Raw genomic sequence first — 13,845 nt, 5'->3', positions numbered from 1 at the left:
AGCTCATTTTCGTATCCTGCAAACAAAAGCAGTCGAGCCCATTTATTGTCCTCTTGCAACCTGCAGATGTTAAAACCAATAAAATAAGCTTAGTAGCTTAAAGCATTCGCGCTGCAGGCATCTCAAGTTGATTGGTCAGTCAGCTGATCGACGTAGTTTGTAAACATGGAGCCGCTCTCTGCGAAATGTCTCTCGGTTGTCGCGTTTTCTTCTTAGAGGTAAGCGTCTTGCCCTCGCTAGTATTTTGCAGGTTTTTCATTAACGTAGCTCGCGAAATTGTTGTGCATATACGCGGCATGAGCTGAACATAGTTTCTCTAGGGCAACTGTCATGACCATGTCGGTAGGCTTAGACTGGAATCATTTTTGCTCATGACCCAGAATAAATTGAGCATTTCACGTAGTCTTTGGTGACAATTCATAGGTTGTTATCGTGGTTGCATTGCAATCTGATCCAATTGGATATCGCTTCAGGGATGTGACCGAAAGTGACAGCCGTTCGTTCGCAGCTCCCAACTCCGCGACCGTCATCCGAAAGTCGATTAATTTTCGGATCAGTAACGTCAACACCAAGAGAAACGATCGCTGCTAGAAGAAAACACCCCTAGTGTTTGTGTGTTTTGTTTGACGCGCCCAGTGGAGATAATGGTTGGGATCCTTGACGCTATCGCCAGTGCCCGTTGTTGCTGTGATTGATCGCGGTGGTTTCCGGCATCATTTCATCAGCTGTAAGGTATGCAGTCGCTGGTCTAGCGTTTCACGCGTCGTACGTGAGGGACTGCTCCGCTTCATGTGCCTGATTCCTTTCATCAAACGGCCGGAGAAGCAGCTCTTTTCCGTAGGGTAACGAACTTCCTGGTTTGATAAATATAACGGGTATCTTTAGCGTGCTGCACATGACCTAAAAACGCGCGTATTCACGCGTGCACTGTAAATCGACAGCGCCCCAGATGTGCGCACTTCGCGTAAGATCTCGCTTGTCTTGTGCCGGGATCGTAAAGCATGCGCGAATTATTGCCTTACAAGTGCACGCAGCATGTATAGGCCGAGTGTCTGGTTTTCCGCAGGCAGAATGAGCTGCGCGTGAATGACCCCCTGTCACCATGGGGCAACGCTACAACGGAGAAGAGAGCGTCGTGCGGCTGCTTGGCGAGCGACAGTTCAAGGTATGTTGTCCACGGTAATTCGATCACTGTGCGCATTGTGTTAGCCATGCGTCACCAGCTAGCCTCCGGTTTGGTCACTCGCTTTATATATGCCTAGGAGACGCGCGCAGACGCACGCGTGCGTCGTTTTATCGGTAAGTTTTATGGGAAGCAACTTTGTCCACCAGTGAGAACAGATTGAGCTGTAGGAACCTGTAAACATTTGCACAGCACGTTTTACGATGAAACAAATTTTTGCGGAACCTATATCAGACGCTGAATGTTCAGCATATCTTGCGTTTCCTAACAGGTTAATGTGTCCATTGTTATAATTGTATTCATGTATTGACTGTTTGGTTAGCTGTGCACACAGTTTTTGTTTTCTTCGTTGGAAAATGAAAAACAGCTGAATTATGTCACCAAATGACGTGGAATTCATAGATCATGCAGTGCTGACAAATTAACTGTTAAGAGGTCTTGCATGCAGCTTTAGGTTGAGAGTTTGCTGACATCTATTAACAAATGTGACAACACATATTAAAGGCCCCTAAATTAAAGGCCCCTAGGTCAAAATAGTCGGAGGATTAGCGCCTCAGTCAGCAGGCATAATTTATATTTATTGTATTTTTTAATGAAATGTTTAGGAATGTGTGTATTATATGTGCTTACTATATGTCTGTGCAGTCAGACTTTCTTCTGTATTGGTGCACAAGATGGATACACTTAATTCGGAGCTGCATCACAGTTACATAACCTTAATTAAGGCCTATAAGTCGTTCGAGATAAATATGAAGTGAACCCAGATTGATAGATTTTATTCTGTAATCATGCATTGGGAGACACTTGGAGAGCCAAATAAATTTAAAAATTAAAGTCTGATTGCGATGCTACCTCAATATTTTTGCACTAGCTCCATGTTAAGTCAGAGTGCGGCTCACTCTGCTTACTGCTATGTAATTTGTTTACAAAAAGAGAGAGATGACCTTGCTGCATTCAGAAGTGAGTCAAGGTTAACATACCACGTAAGGATTTTTTTCTTTCTGTTCTATTCATGTCTTATCACCTGTCACAACAGTGCTAACCATTGACAATGGGCAAAAGGAAGCGAAAATAGATAACAATACAGCTATCCAGATTAGAAACATAATATGGCACTTGGAAATTTTTGTTGACATTGTTCACCCAAATGGGGACCACATGGGCAAATTATGCCATGTTGTCGGGCTGTTAGGTGATGCAGTTTTGACGTGACATTTGTGATGTTGCCTTTCATTCTCAATGCTAATAGTAAATCCATTCCTAGTGATAAAGATGCATAGAGAGTAAGACAAATTTCTAATCTATGCAAACATAAATTGATTTGAAGGGACCTTGAAACGATTTCGACGATCTTGTACAAATGTACTGAGTCGTTAGGGTAGGTCCTTCTGATCATTAATTGACGCATCTAAGTGTCAGAGTCGGTCTCAGTCTTTTCGTGAGCACTATGATTCGACTTTGTTGCATTGTGGACTGCAAACCTACGTAGCGACTGGCAATATGTCAAGCTGCGACATCGTGTCCCTCTGCAAGGCACCAGACGAGTGGACTGGCTGCAGTGCATCGGACTGCCGCTATTCGATTGGCACCAGGATTTGCGTGTTTACAGCTGTCACTTTACACCGGAAGATTACTAACGCAAAAGTGTTTCATGAGTCCAGTATTAGGGTAAACGCAAGCGCAAAGGAACAGGGCCTGGCTGTTTGTCCGTGTCGTTCATGGGATGAGCAGAAGCACAAATGTGAATGGTCTGCATGGTGCAGCCACCTGGTGGCACAGAGCTCAACCACACACAGTTGCAGCAACGAAATGTATTCTTCTTTGCTGCTGGTGTAAATTTTCGCAGGAGTGTAATCGTGAACACATTATTTTTGTAAATGTTTATAATGTATTACGCTTGGTTAGAGCAATATTAGCTCTTTGTTTGGCTGGTTAAGCTCTGCACCAACTGGACCGTGGCAACCGATCAGGTACGTCTACGCTAAAGTTCCTTCACCAGCTTGAGTTTATGCCTCCACCGTTCTGTCAAAATGCCTAGCTCGCCTGTGGTTACTGGAATACCAGACACGTTCGGCGCTGCTACAGAATGCTCGCAACGCACGCTACTTCGATAGCTCTCACTTGGGGTCGACTGCCAAGCAGCTGGCAAGGAGTTTGGAGAGGCTTCGCGTGTGCGCTCTTAGAGAACTGGAAGTCGAAAACACGATGTGCCATCATGACGCAGAACCAGTGAAGGCAGAGCTTAGCCTCAATTACTCGGCGAATTAGTTGATGAGAAAATGTATGACTATGGAAGAGGGTAACTTGTAATCGTCCATAGCTCTCTTAATATAAGATGTTTCATGCAAATTGTGGTGCGAATGATTAACTTTAGCTGTACCCTCCGCGTCTACAAAATTTGTCTGAACCGTTTCAGGGGCCCTTTAATATTTATCTTTAGAGTCCTTTAAAAAAAACTTGAATGTTCCTGGAATGGCTGTCACTCCTTTATACATAGATGCCTATTGTCATATTTAATTAAATTGGGCAAGCAAAATAAAGGGCATCATACATAGAAATATCATCATGACTGTATAGAGACATATGGCTCAGTGCCTGAACAAATTGTGACCCCTGACTGAGAAAACAAGAATCCACCATTGTAATCCTTAGCTGGCAATATTGTGAAAGCCATGAAAATGTTTTTCACTGCTCACATTAATAAATACATTTTCACATTAATAAGCAAAAAAAATAAAAAATTCCAGTGACTCGCTGATTACCTTAGCTCGCTGTGAACAGCACTTGTACAGCCTCAGACAATAAGGCTGTTAGGTAGGTGCGCTGTCCAGCCAGAACAGGATATGTGTCTGCGCACCAGTCCCTCGCTGGAACTCTATGTGCTTACAGTAACCGAGCACCTGATGGGGCAAAAGTAGCAAGGCATTTTTAGCTTGATAACACTTCTTGTACTATTGTGAAGAAAGATCTTGCACCTACAGATTCTCAGTGTCTACCATAGTCATGGACAACATACTGTGGCAGTGAGGGGAAAGCTGCCGAGGCAAAGTGCGCACAAGTGAAAATGCTCCTGAAGAAAGTCCCTCATTTTCATCTGCATCAGATAAAGCTAGAGACATAAACATGCTATTTACAACAGCAAAATAGACAATATACCACACAGAGCGTTAAATTTGAATTGTTTTCCTGCTTTTCTTTTCCACATTGTGGCACATGCAAAACTGTCGCACGTGAAAGCTACGCTGATTCAGTATCTCTTCCAAGAAACCAAAAGTGTGGCAAGTTCTGCCAGACTACTTACCATAGTGTCGCACGTGCGGAAACTCCGCCCCTGTAGCTTTCCCTTTGTTGCCACAGAAATTTGTACACCACTGTGGGCACACTGCAGCAGAGGTGTGTTCTTCAAGCAACTCTTCATTGTACGAGTTGCCAAGAAGCACTGTTGCAGGGTCTTCTTCAGTTGAGAAGGGCTGGGCTGCACTCAGTGGAGTTGAACAGGCCTTTCGAGTTGAGACCTTATGGTCAACACGGGTGCCAGTGTCGGGCATAAAGTTAAGGGATTGCAGTAATAGTGTTAATTGTACGCCCTAATGACTTCATTTTGCACACTGCATTATAAGTGCTGCCGAAACAAAGTATTCGAAGTGCTTTTGTTGCATTCTAAACATTTATCTGCACCACATTGTGACTCGTGCAATGTGCTTGGAAAATTCCCAAGAATAGCTTGAGTGTTTTTCTTGAACAGTGTAGATGCTGTGAATGACGTCAAAGCAAACTGTGCCTTGACATTTCAGGACAGGAGTATCACACGTGTCCAAAGGAAGTTGCAAGTTACGGAAGAGCTGGTAGCAAGACTTGGTCTTGAAGCTGAACTTGAGGTACCGATTCCGTGGTTTCTGACAAACGGATAACTTTCATGGTTCAGTCTTTGCTCACAGTGAAAAAGCTGTACAAGTTGGAACAACAGTTTGTGTACACATTTTTTGTGAAAAGCTTGGCAGGCATGTCAAGTATATTCAAGAGGAATGCTGATAGCAGAATTTAACGGCAGGTAGCATCTGGCTGTACTAACGTGCAAGGTACAAAAAGTATGGTCATAAGGATTTTGCATGGAGCTGCATGAATCTAAACACAGATGGATAAAGTGCCATGAAAAGATTGATGGTAAAAAAAAATTATGGTTATACAGCTGCATTTCAGAGTGTTGGTGCAATTTGTCTTCTCAGGAACAGTATTTAAATAAAAAGGAAGCCCGTGGGAAGAAAGATGGTCAGAATTTCAGGGAGTTGGGATACACAAAGGTGTATTGGAAGTTGTATTCAGAAGCAAAGTTTGGTGATTTGGCTGAGTTTCATTCTGTCAGCTACAGCATTCAAGAATGGAGACTAATGAAAGCCTTGAAAAAATTTTGTTTGTGCACAATCCTGTGGGGTTTATTATTTTGAAGGTGTTCCTGTAAGAATGAAATGTCTAGTACCGCTGTGCCAGCTGTGAAGCCAGAAAGCTGGCAAGAAAATAAAATGTTGACAACTTCTAACAACTTCTCCATAACTTGACATTAGTACATAAAAGCAAGGACCACACAGTAATGAGGTAGTGATTTCCTGTGTATTGTAAAATAGTTAATTTTTTAAATGGCATCCTTAAAATGAGGAATTAAAAAACTTCAGCCTCTTTCAGCTCTACCGAAAAGTGAAGCAGAGGTTGGAAAGATATCCTGTTAAATGAATCAGTGTTTGTTGGCTTCTACCTTGGAAAGTGGGGAAAGAGACTGCAAAAAAGCTGTAATACTGTCTTTTTTGTTCGTACATTCTACACCTCAGCTTCCATGTTGCTAAACACAGTTTTGAACCAACTTATACTTCTCAAATATTTGTCAATGTTCGAATTGAGTGGGTGGGAGACATTGAGCTTCAATTAATACATAATTTAGTGCCTTATGAACCCAGGACAGCCCTAAAAAGGATAGTTGTACGAGAGAACTTGCTTCTGAAGATCATTAATCATATTTAATTGACTTTGCATGAGAAGTAATTCAGGTAGATGGTCCAATTTATAAGTGTAACCGCATCCTTTTAGTCCCTGGGCTGTCATTTGCTTCAGTCCATCACTTGCTTTTTGAACACCAGTGTGTTAACTTTTTTTTTACTCTGGGTTGAAGACAGAAACACTTACGTACGTGGATTCTATTGCATGGAAGACAGAAACACATATGTCAAATAGATTCTAGTGCGTGGTAAAGAACCACAGCTGATCAAAATTATTCCAGTGCACGTCACTCTGATGCTGTCAAATGCCACCTGTTTATTTTGGAAATGAATTAAGCTCTGTTGGTTAGCAATAAATTTTTCTGCTTATTTATTTTTTACTCTGCAGCGTTGTTCAGCCTTTAACAAACTAAGGGTCATGCAGCTCCTATTAATTTTTATGTGTGTGCATGGTGAACATTTAAAGCTAGCTATGTTGCTTGAGAAAAAAACACCTTCTTTCACTGCTTCCATTATTTTGTGTTATTCTGCGCATATTGCAGGGTCATGCAGGTTGCGTGAACTGCTTGGAATGGAATCAGAAGGGAGAGTAAGTGGCTCATTATTCAGTTATGCATAGTAGCACTGCTGCATGCAACTAGCTTGCTTTAAAATAAATGCTCATGGCTTACAGGATCCTTGCCAGTGGGTCGGACGATGTACAGATAATGTTATGGGATCCGTTTCGACATCGGAGGCTCCACACAATTCCAAGTGGACATCATGGCAACATATTCTCAATAAAGGTAAGTTTTAACTGGTGCTGCCACCATTTGAGTTGGAAAAGGCACATATTGCTTAAAGGGGCCCTGCACCACCCCTCAGGCTTGGTGAAGTAACATAGTCTGCAGGTAGCATACACTGCTGTGAACATCTTGACCAAGTTTTGCTATCGTGAGTGGTGCGTGGAGGTCGCAAGCGGATCGCGAAGTCAGCTTTCAAATGCTGTCTTTTCAACAGAAGCCTGCCTCCTTACCCTTAAGGAGGCAGGGCTATGCTTTATTTCATAATAAAGTGGATTCCCATATGCGACTGCTATTGGCAGCTGTGGTCGGCTACATAACATAGATACCGCAGCCTCCACGGGGTGCCACCATGAATCCACTGGCTAAGTGCACTGCGGCTTGCTGAGGAGAATCGCATTTGGCTTACATTTAGCATGTTGTAGGCACTAAAATCGGAAGTCGTGGCATCTATGTTAACATCCAAAATGAAATTTGAACTGCATACCACGGTGGCAATTAGAGCATTGTGGGCACGCCTCACCGTGCCGTAGCCTCCACAGTGCAAGGTAGCACAGCAGAGGCATGTTTGATTGCCCACAACTCCGCTTCTGCTGAACACATTGAAGTACTTTTTATGGCAAAATATTTTTGAAATAGCCTAGTTTCGCTTCAGATGCCTTTCTCCGCTTCAATAAAAAGTGGTTCAGGGCCCCTTTAAGTAATTGTGTGCTCGTGTACCAGTACATCATTATGAAAGTACCAGCAAAATAGTGAAAATATTAATAAATGTGGTGGACTTGATGGAAGCTATTCCCTTACAGATTTAGTGATGTATACACAGAGATGTGTTCACATGTTTATATTTTTAGCAGATGATTTCTCATGTTTGCCATTTAAAATGCATCTCACTTAAAAACATTTTCCAGTTCTTTCTTTTTATTTTTTATTTACCGATACCTCACAGGCTTCTCGAATTGGAGAATTGCTTGAGGGGGGATATAACTGCAAAAAGGTATTTTGTTATGGAAAGAGTGCAACACAAATATAGTTAAAAAAGAAAAGTACAGGAGATTTTATTGTCATTATGCAAAGGTTGGCATATAACAAAATTTGGTAGAGTGAAATAAATCATTACTTGCAATAACTGTGATTACAAGCAATTCTGCCTATACAATTTACGCTCGTTACAACGGACCCACATACAACGCTTTTGAACGTAATGGACCATATTTCAACCTTAGCTTGCTCTAACTGTTTGATTAAGGCAACGAAGTTCGCTTTTAACGGACCAAGCCACAACGGACTTTTGGCTACAGTGGACGAAATTAGCGGCAATTTTTGTCAAGATTGGGCATATAAAACGGCCTTTTGCCGTATTGACACGGGCTGGCAACTGACTTGCGAGGGTCAGCCGACGATTGCGGCTCAATATCGTGTGCGCGAGGGAGGGAGTAATGCGGGGTGGAATCGCGCCGGCTTTCGCAAACGAGGCACGGGGGGGAGGGGGGATGAGGTAGAGGGGCAGAGGGGGGGGGGGATTTCTGCCTTGGTGGCTGGCTGCTGTTAACAGCGTGGCCACGCGATACCGTATCTTGAAAGCATTCTGCAATGTGGACAAAGTACGCACAGTGCCGGTAGCTTCGTATGCACTGTGCTTTCATCGTTTGCGTTGAAGCGAGAGACAGCAAGAAGGTCAATTTGCTCACTGTTGCTGCCATGCTTCCCCACTCCAACATTTTGACAGTGACTTTCCGTGGTCATCGAGCGAGATGTGTTCATGTTTACCTGTGCGCGCTTGTCACAGTGCTTGTTAATGTAGTTAGTAAGCTAATGTTTACAAATTTATATGGCTGGAAAAACTACTATCCTTACTTCGCATAGCTGTCTACTATTTTGCTATCGCAATCAATGCTTCGCCTTTCAGGCGAGATTGCGGCTTTTTTTTGCTTGTTTGTTTTTTACTTTGGACGTTCGTCACTCACTCTCTGCAATGATGTTGTTATACATCGCAACCAAAGTTTCGGAAGTGAGGCGTTTCGGATGTTACGGACCTCGGATGTAATGGACAATTTTTGTTGCATTATTAGGGTCCATTGTAATGAGGGTCGACTGTATTTGTGAAACATGAGGTAAGCATGTTCAATCTGGGGTGACTAAGGGAACAGGTTTGCTACTTGCTTCCTGAAATAAACGTTGCAACTTGTAGCTTATCGTTCAGTATTTACGACATATGTGCAACCAAAATGCTTCAAGTGCTGACTAGCATAATCATGCTTTAGATATGTTTTGCTGAGTTTTAATTTAATGATGTTCTGCCGGGCTTTAGTGTGGCAACACACTTGAGAGAAAGACAACATTGCTTGCACCTTTGACCAGCCTGTGCTTCTGGTCCCTCCCAGGGACCAAACCATTCCTGTATAGAAATCAAATAAATGCAAATATGTAGAAGTTAGAAAATAGACATTTGGGTCATTAAAGCTGCCGCTGTTGCTGTGAATGCAAAGCAGATTGCACTGAGATGTTTTTGCTATCAGGCGTGTGCACATAACAAGTCCCTTTACTGCAAGTTCTCCATATGGACCGGTGCCTTTTCGGCATCTGCCCTTTTATTTCGGTGTTGTTTTCATTATGCCTTATTGGGCCATCTTAACACTGAAGTTCAGTGCATCATCCTACCATCTTGCCTATGATAAAGGAATTTTGGGTGACAGGATGAGAGGCTGGTCCAGTTGGTCGTGGCACTACACGGAACGCTAAATGACTATGCACAAAGAGATGCAGGTGTCCAGTGGTTTGCATCACTCCAAGAGCACCACCTTCGTTTCCTCTGTTCCAGTTCCTGCCTTACTCTGGCGACAGCCTGATGGCGAGTGGAGCGGCAGACTTCAAGATCCGTGTGCACGACATTCATGCACGAGAGACTACTATGGTCTGCAGCTGTCACACCAGTCGGGTCAAACGGCTAGCAACTGCAGCAAGTGTGCCCTTTGTGTTCTGGAGTGCTGCTGAGGATGGTGTCATTCTGTAAGCGCTGCACCTTCTGCAGGATTCCACTCTGATGCCTTGCTGGAGCTTCAGCTTTTGAAGAGCATCACTGATCACTCAGGAAGGCTAGCTTCTTGCTGTCATTGGACACTAATTTGATCATAATACTCACGAGTGTGTCTGTGCATTAGAGGCCTTGATTGGACTTATGTAGATTCACTAAATTACTCATTAACTGAAGGGTTCGTTCTTTATATAATTTTAGTGTTTAAAGGGACTCTAAAAAGACATAGTAAACTAGGTCGATGGGTTACAGTTCTTGAATACTTAGTAAGCTTTTCTTATAGTTAAAGGACAATTGGTGAGCTAGAACAGGCTTAAAAACAAAAGGCAAGTGCTGACACCAGCTAGAACATTTCTGCACCAGCTTCCCATGGTGTCGTGGATTCTGACACTTAAGTGCCATGTAGCAAAGGCTGGCAACAAGAGGGGGCCTCTCCCTCAAAGACTTGCACATCTGTATTTTTTTACTTTCCTTCCACGAGAGCGCTGTCTTGCTTGTGGAAAGGCAGATACTTTTCCTTTTCTCACAGGTCTGGGTGCCAGGCTGCCGTTTTAAGAGAGTTATGTGTCTAAACTGATCTAGTGTTTCCATTTATTGTCCCTTTAATGCAACACCCTTGCAGTGTTTGGGTGTGTCAGCATGTGTCACATTTCTGTTTCTCTGTTCAAGATATTTTATTCCAGACTCATTGCTAAACTTTCAACCACTGTAAGCATTAAAAAAAAAGAAAAGAAGAAAGACTAGCACTGATTGGCACAGGCCCAGTGACAAAGGTGTGGACTGTTCATTTGTATCCGGCTGTTCTGCAGGCAGTTTGACTATCGGACACCGCATCAGTGCACGGCGGATGCAAACCATGTGTTAGTGAACCTTGGCTACCACCTGGGGCGCAATGTAGAAGCCAAGTGTATCGCTGTGAACCAGCTCCAACCGCACCTGGTGGCCGTGGGTGCCAACGATTCATACATTCGTCTCTATGACCGGCGTATGATCAACACCACTAAGGTTAGAACTTTGACGCTTCTCCCCGGAATGCAGTGCAAGAGTTTTTTGATCACACCAGTTCTCGAATATAATTTCAAACTCTGCTTATATTTGGATGACCAAATGTGGGGGTCATATATATATAATAGACTGATGTGCCATCATTTAGCGACAAAATTTAAGAAGCTTTTGATTTCGTGCATGTTTGGTGCACCTGTTTGTTATTTTACGTGTTATACCTAAAAAAAAAAGTGATATGGCAGATTCAGCTGAAAAAGTTGCTGATTGGAACCTGTCCAGAATTTTTTTTCTCTCTCGTGTTTGTCAACAAAGTAGTTTCCTTTCGCAAACACTGCATTTTTTTAAATTAGAAAATAGAAAACTGACATGACAGATGCCTAAACTTATCATTCTAATCAGTGAACTCCAATTCTGAAACATGTGGCTTATGGAGGACTTTGCAACTGGGTATGATTGAAAATCTCTTGTATATCACCCTTGCCTTTTGCTTTGCAAGATCACATAAAATCATAGAATGACTAGAATGGATGGCCAAGTATATATTAGTACAGCTCACAAGTGACATGTGTTGTGGAATGCTTGCTCTGTCAAAGAAGTAAAAGAACAATATTTTCTGTTAAGCCTGCTTGTATTGACTAGGCAATGAAAACTGGTAATTATCCGTGGAGGATTCCATCTTATAAAAAAGTCAGCAGGGCCAGTGACGGCAAAATAAAGCTTTTTGTTACAGTGCTGTCTATTAACCACGAATGAGCAATAATTTCTGAAAAGCAGAATACAAGACTGTAGACAAACCAGGCCTGTTGACCTCATGGGAAAAGTTAGAAAGTAGCTTGTCAGTGTAGATAGCATCATGCTACTCCTGGCATGTCATTCAGTGCTGGCTGGCTAACTTGTGTTGATTTTATGATATTTGCTGTGGTCACAAATTTGCCCCCCTTCTTGTTGCTGAGCTGTAAAGTGAGCATTCAGTGAGCCAAGCATAGTAGTTTCCATAACAATGTGCCGACTTTAAGAATTTCTTTCTTCCTCGCAGCTCACAAGGTTCAACAGTTCTTCCAAGCCTGATGTGGAGTCTGATAACCTCCCACCTGGCTGTGTAACTTATTTTGCTGCAGGTATGTATCCATATTGTAGTTTCTGCCCACTTTCTTATATTTTTTTGAGAAGGAGTGCTTTGAGGAACAGTATCATAAAAAAAATTGATCACATTATATATTTACGTAAAATATTGTTGACAGTACTATGGCGATGGAATCTGCAAACATATTGTGAGCTTCATAATTACAACCATACATTATTATTGCACACTTAAAAATATGCCAGATTAAAATTAACCAGGGAAAGATCAATTATGCAGGAACCATTGATGATGATTGTCAATGCAAGCAAATAGCCTGAAAGAACGAGCAAGCAACATAACCCTTCCCAAAACTTGGTTACCCAAGAGCATGCACCCTTTCCCTCGGTGCCTTTCCTCGCCTTCCCGCACCTTCACTTGCCACAACTCCAACCGCTGACTGCTGCCAACCACGAAAACGGGCAAATGAGGCAAAGAAAGCTATCCGCGTTAAAAACAATTTACATATTAGTATCTTGGGCAGAGCCGTAGAGGCACTGAATGATTGATGCCTTTGGGGAATGGCACCTTTAGCAGAGCTTTATTGAAGGTTGTGTCGAGATCCTAGCTGTTCGCAGGCTTCGCGAAGCACATTCTCAGCGAAGGACTTGGATAAATTTTGATGACTTGAATAGCCAGGCACATGTGTGTTTTGTCAGAATTATCCAAAGTTGAATAAGTTACAGTGCCCAACAGAATCGATTTATTGTTATGCTAATTGTGAGATCTGCAAATGGAGGTGCATTCAAATAGATTTATGACCAGAGAATGCATACAAAAACTTCTATAATGCAGTAGCTATGAGCAGGTGACAGGGTCTATAATTGGATCTCATAGCTGTGCCTGTCAGCATATATACGCACACAGCAGCCGGAATATCTAATGTGAGAACATTCCCGGTGCTCATACCTGATGCCTGTCCCTTCATAAGCTGTTTTTGTCGAGCTTCCTCTCCCTTGATAAGCCAGAATCTTTGACTTAACTGAAAGCCTTGTCTTAAATTAAGCGGCCTTAAAACACATTGAAAACAAGAGAAACCAACAAAAGTTTAGGTTTGTTTGAATTCCAGGAGTGCACATGTGCATATTGTGTATTGCACGATGTGTTGAGTGTTTGTAAAGCATAAACAGTCATTTTGTACAAGAAAGTGACATGGACTGCTCACGCAACACATCTTGACTGGTGTTTCTCTCTCTCTCTCTCTCCTCGCAGGTCACCTTCCATTAAAGTATCCCAGAAAGAGGTATCGCACGTTAGCCTCAACCTATGTTGCCTTCAGCCCTGATGGCAGCGAACTTCTTGCCAATTTAGGTGGCGAGCAGATTTACTTATTTAACATCAACCATCCACGACAGCCAAAAAGCTTTGACCTTCAGAGCTTCACATCATCACTTCACTCAAATGGGTTGTGCAAAAGTAAGCGTCCAGCTTCAGCTTTATTGCTCTATTTAGTATTTCTCCTCACTTTGGTATGCAAAGTGTTAAATAAACAAGGCATAATGGTACCATCAACAAACGAAATAGCATTTGAAGTTGTGTATTTGTGTAATGTATCTGCCATGCACATATTGGCCCTCTGATCTTGCTTTTTTCCATGTTTGAAGGACTTGAGTCGGTAACAGCTCTACTGCTAATAACAAAAGCATGTGCTTGCACATACAACTAATGCAACATGTTTTTCTGAAGCTTGGGGTGGCAGCTTGGATAGTAAATATGAAGTAAAGCCAGACTGGTGG

The 13,845-nt window shown here is 42.5% G+C and overlaps 1 protein-coding gene across 3 annotated transcripts in view; it reads left to right on the top strand.

Annotated features, from left to right (window-relative positions):
- Positions 1-127: 127 nt before the first annotated feature.
- adp (WD and tetratricopeptide repeats 1) overlaps positions 128-13,845 on the top strand; it is a 29,862-nt gene continuing 16,144 nt past the window's right edge. The window contains exons 1-9 of one of the 3 annotated variants that reach the window (XM_050171471.3): positions 128-218; positions 1,067-1,165; positions 4,978-5,061; positions 6,714-6,760; positions 6,845-6,956; positions 9,772-9,959; positions 10,794-10,989; positions 12,026-12,107; positions 13,322-13,525. In XM_050171471.3, coding sequence (XP_050027428.1) covers positions 1,103-1,165; positions 4,978-5,061; positions 6,714-6,760; positions 6,845-6,956; positions 9,772-9,959; positions 10,794-10,989; positions 12,026-12,107; positions 13,322-13,525 — 976 coding nt within the window. In that variant the 5' untranslated portion in view covers positions 128-218; positions 1,067-1,102. Of the gene's footprint in view, positions 219-712; positions 733-753; positions 843-1,066; positions 1,166-4,977; positions 5,062-6,713; positions 6,761-6,844; positions 6,957-9,771; positions 9,960-10,793; positions 10,990-12,025; positions 12,108-13,321; positions 13,526-13,845 lie in introns of those variants that run through there. The other 2 variants (XM_055066538.2, XM_050171472.3) reach the window with 2 other exon arrangements.

The sequence above is a fragment of the Dermacentor andersoni genome, chromosome 6 (assembly GCF_023375885.2).
Source record: "Dermacentor andersoni chromosome 6, qqDerAnde1_hic_scaffold, whole genome shotgun sequence".
Classification (NCBI taxonomy): Eukaryota; Metazoa; Arthropoda; class Arachnida; order Ixodida; family Ixodidae; genus Dermacentor; species Dermacentor andersoni.
The sequence above is the reverse complement of the archived record's forward strand: the minus strand, read 5'-3'. Positions and strand labels throughout refer to the sequence as shown.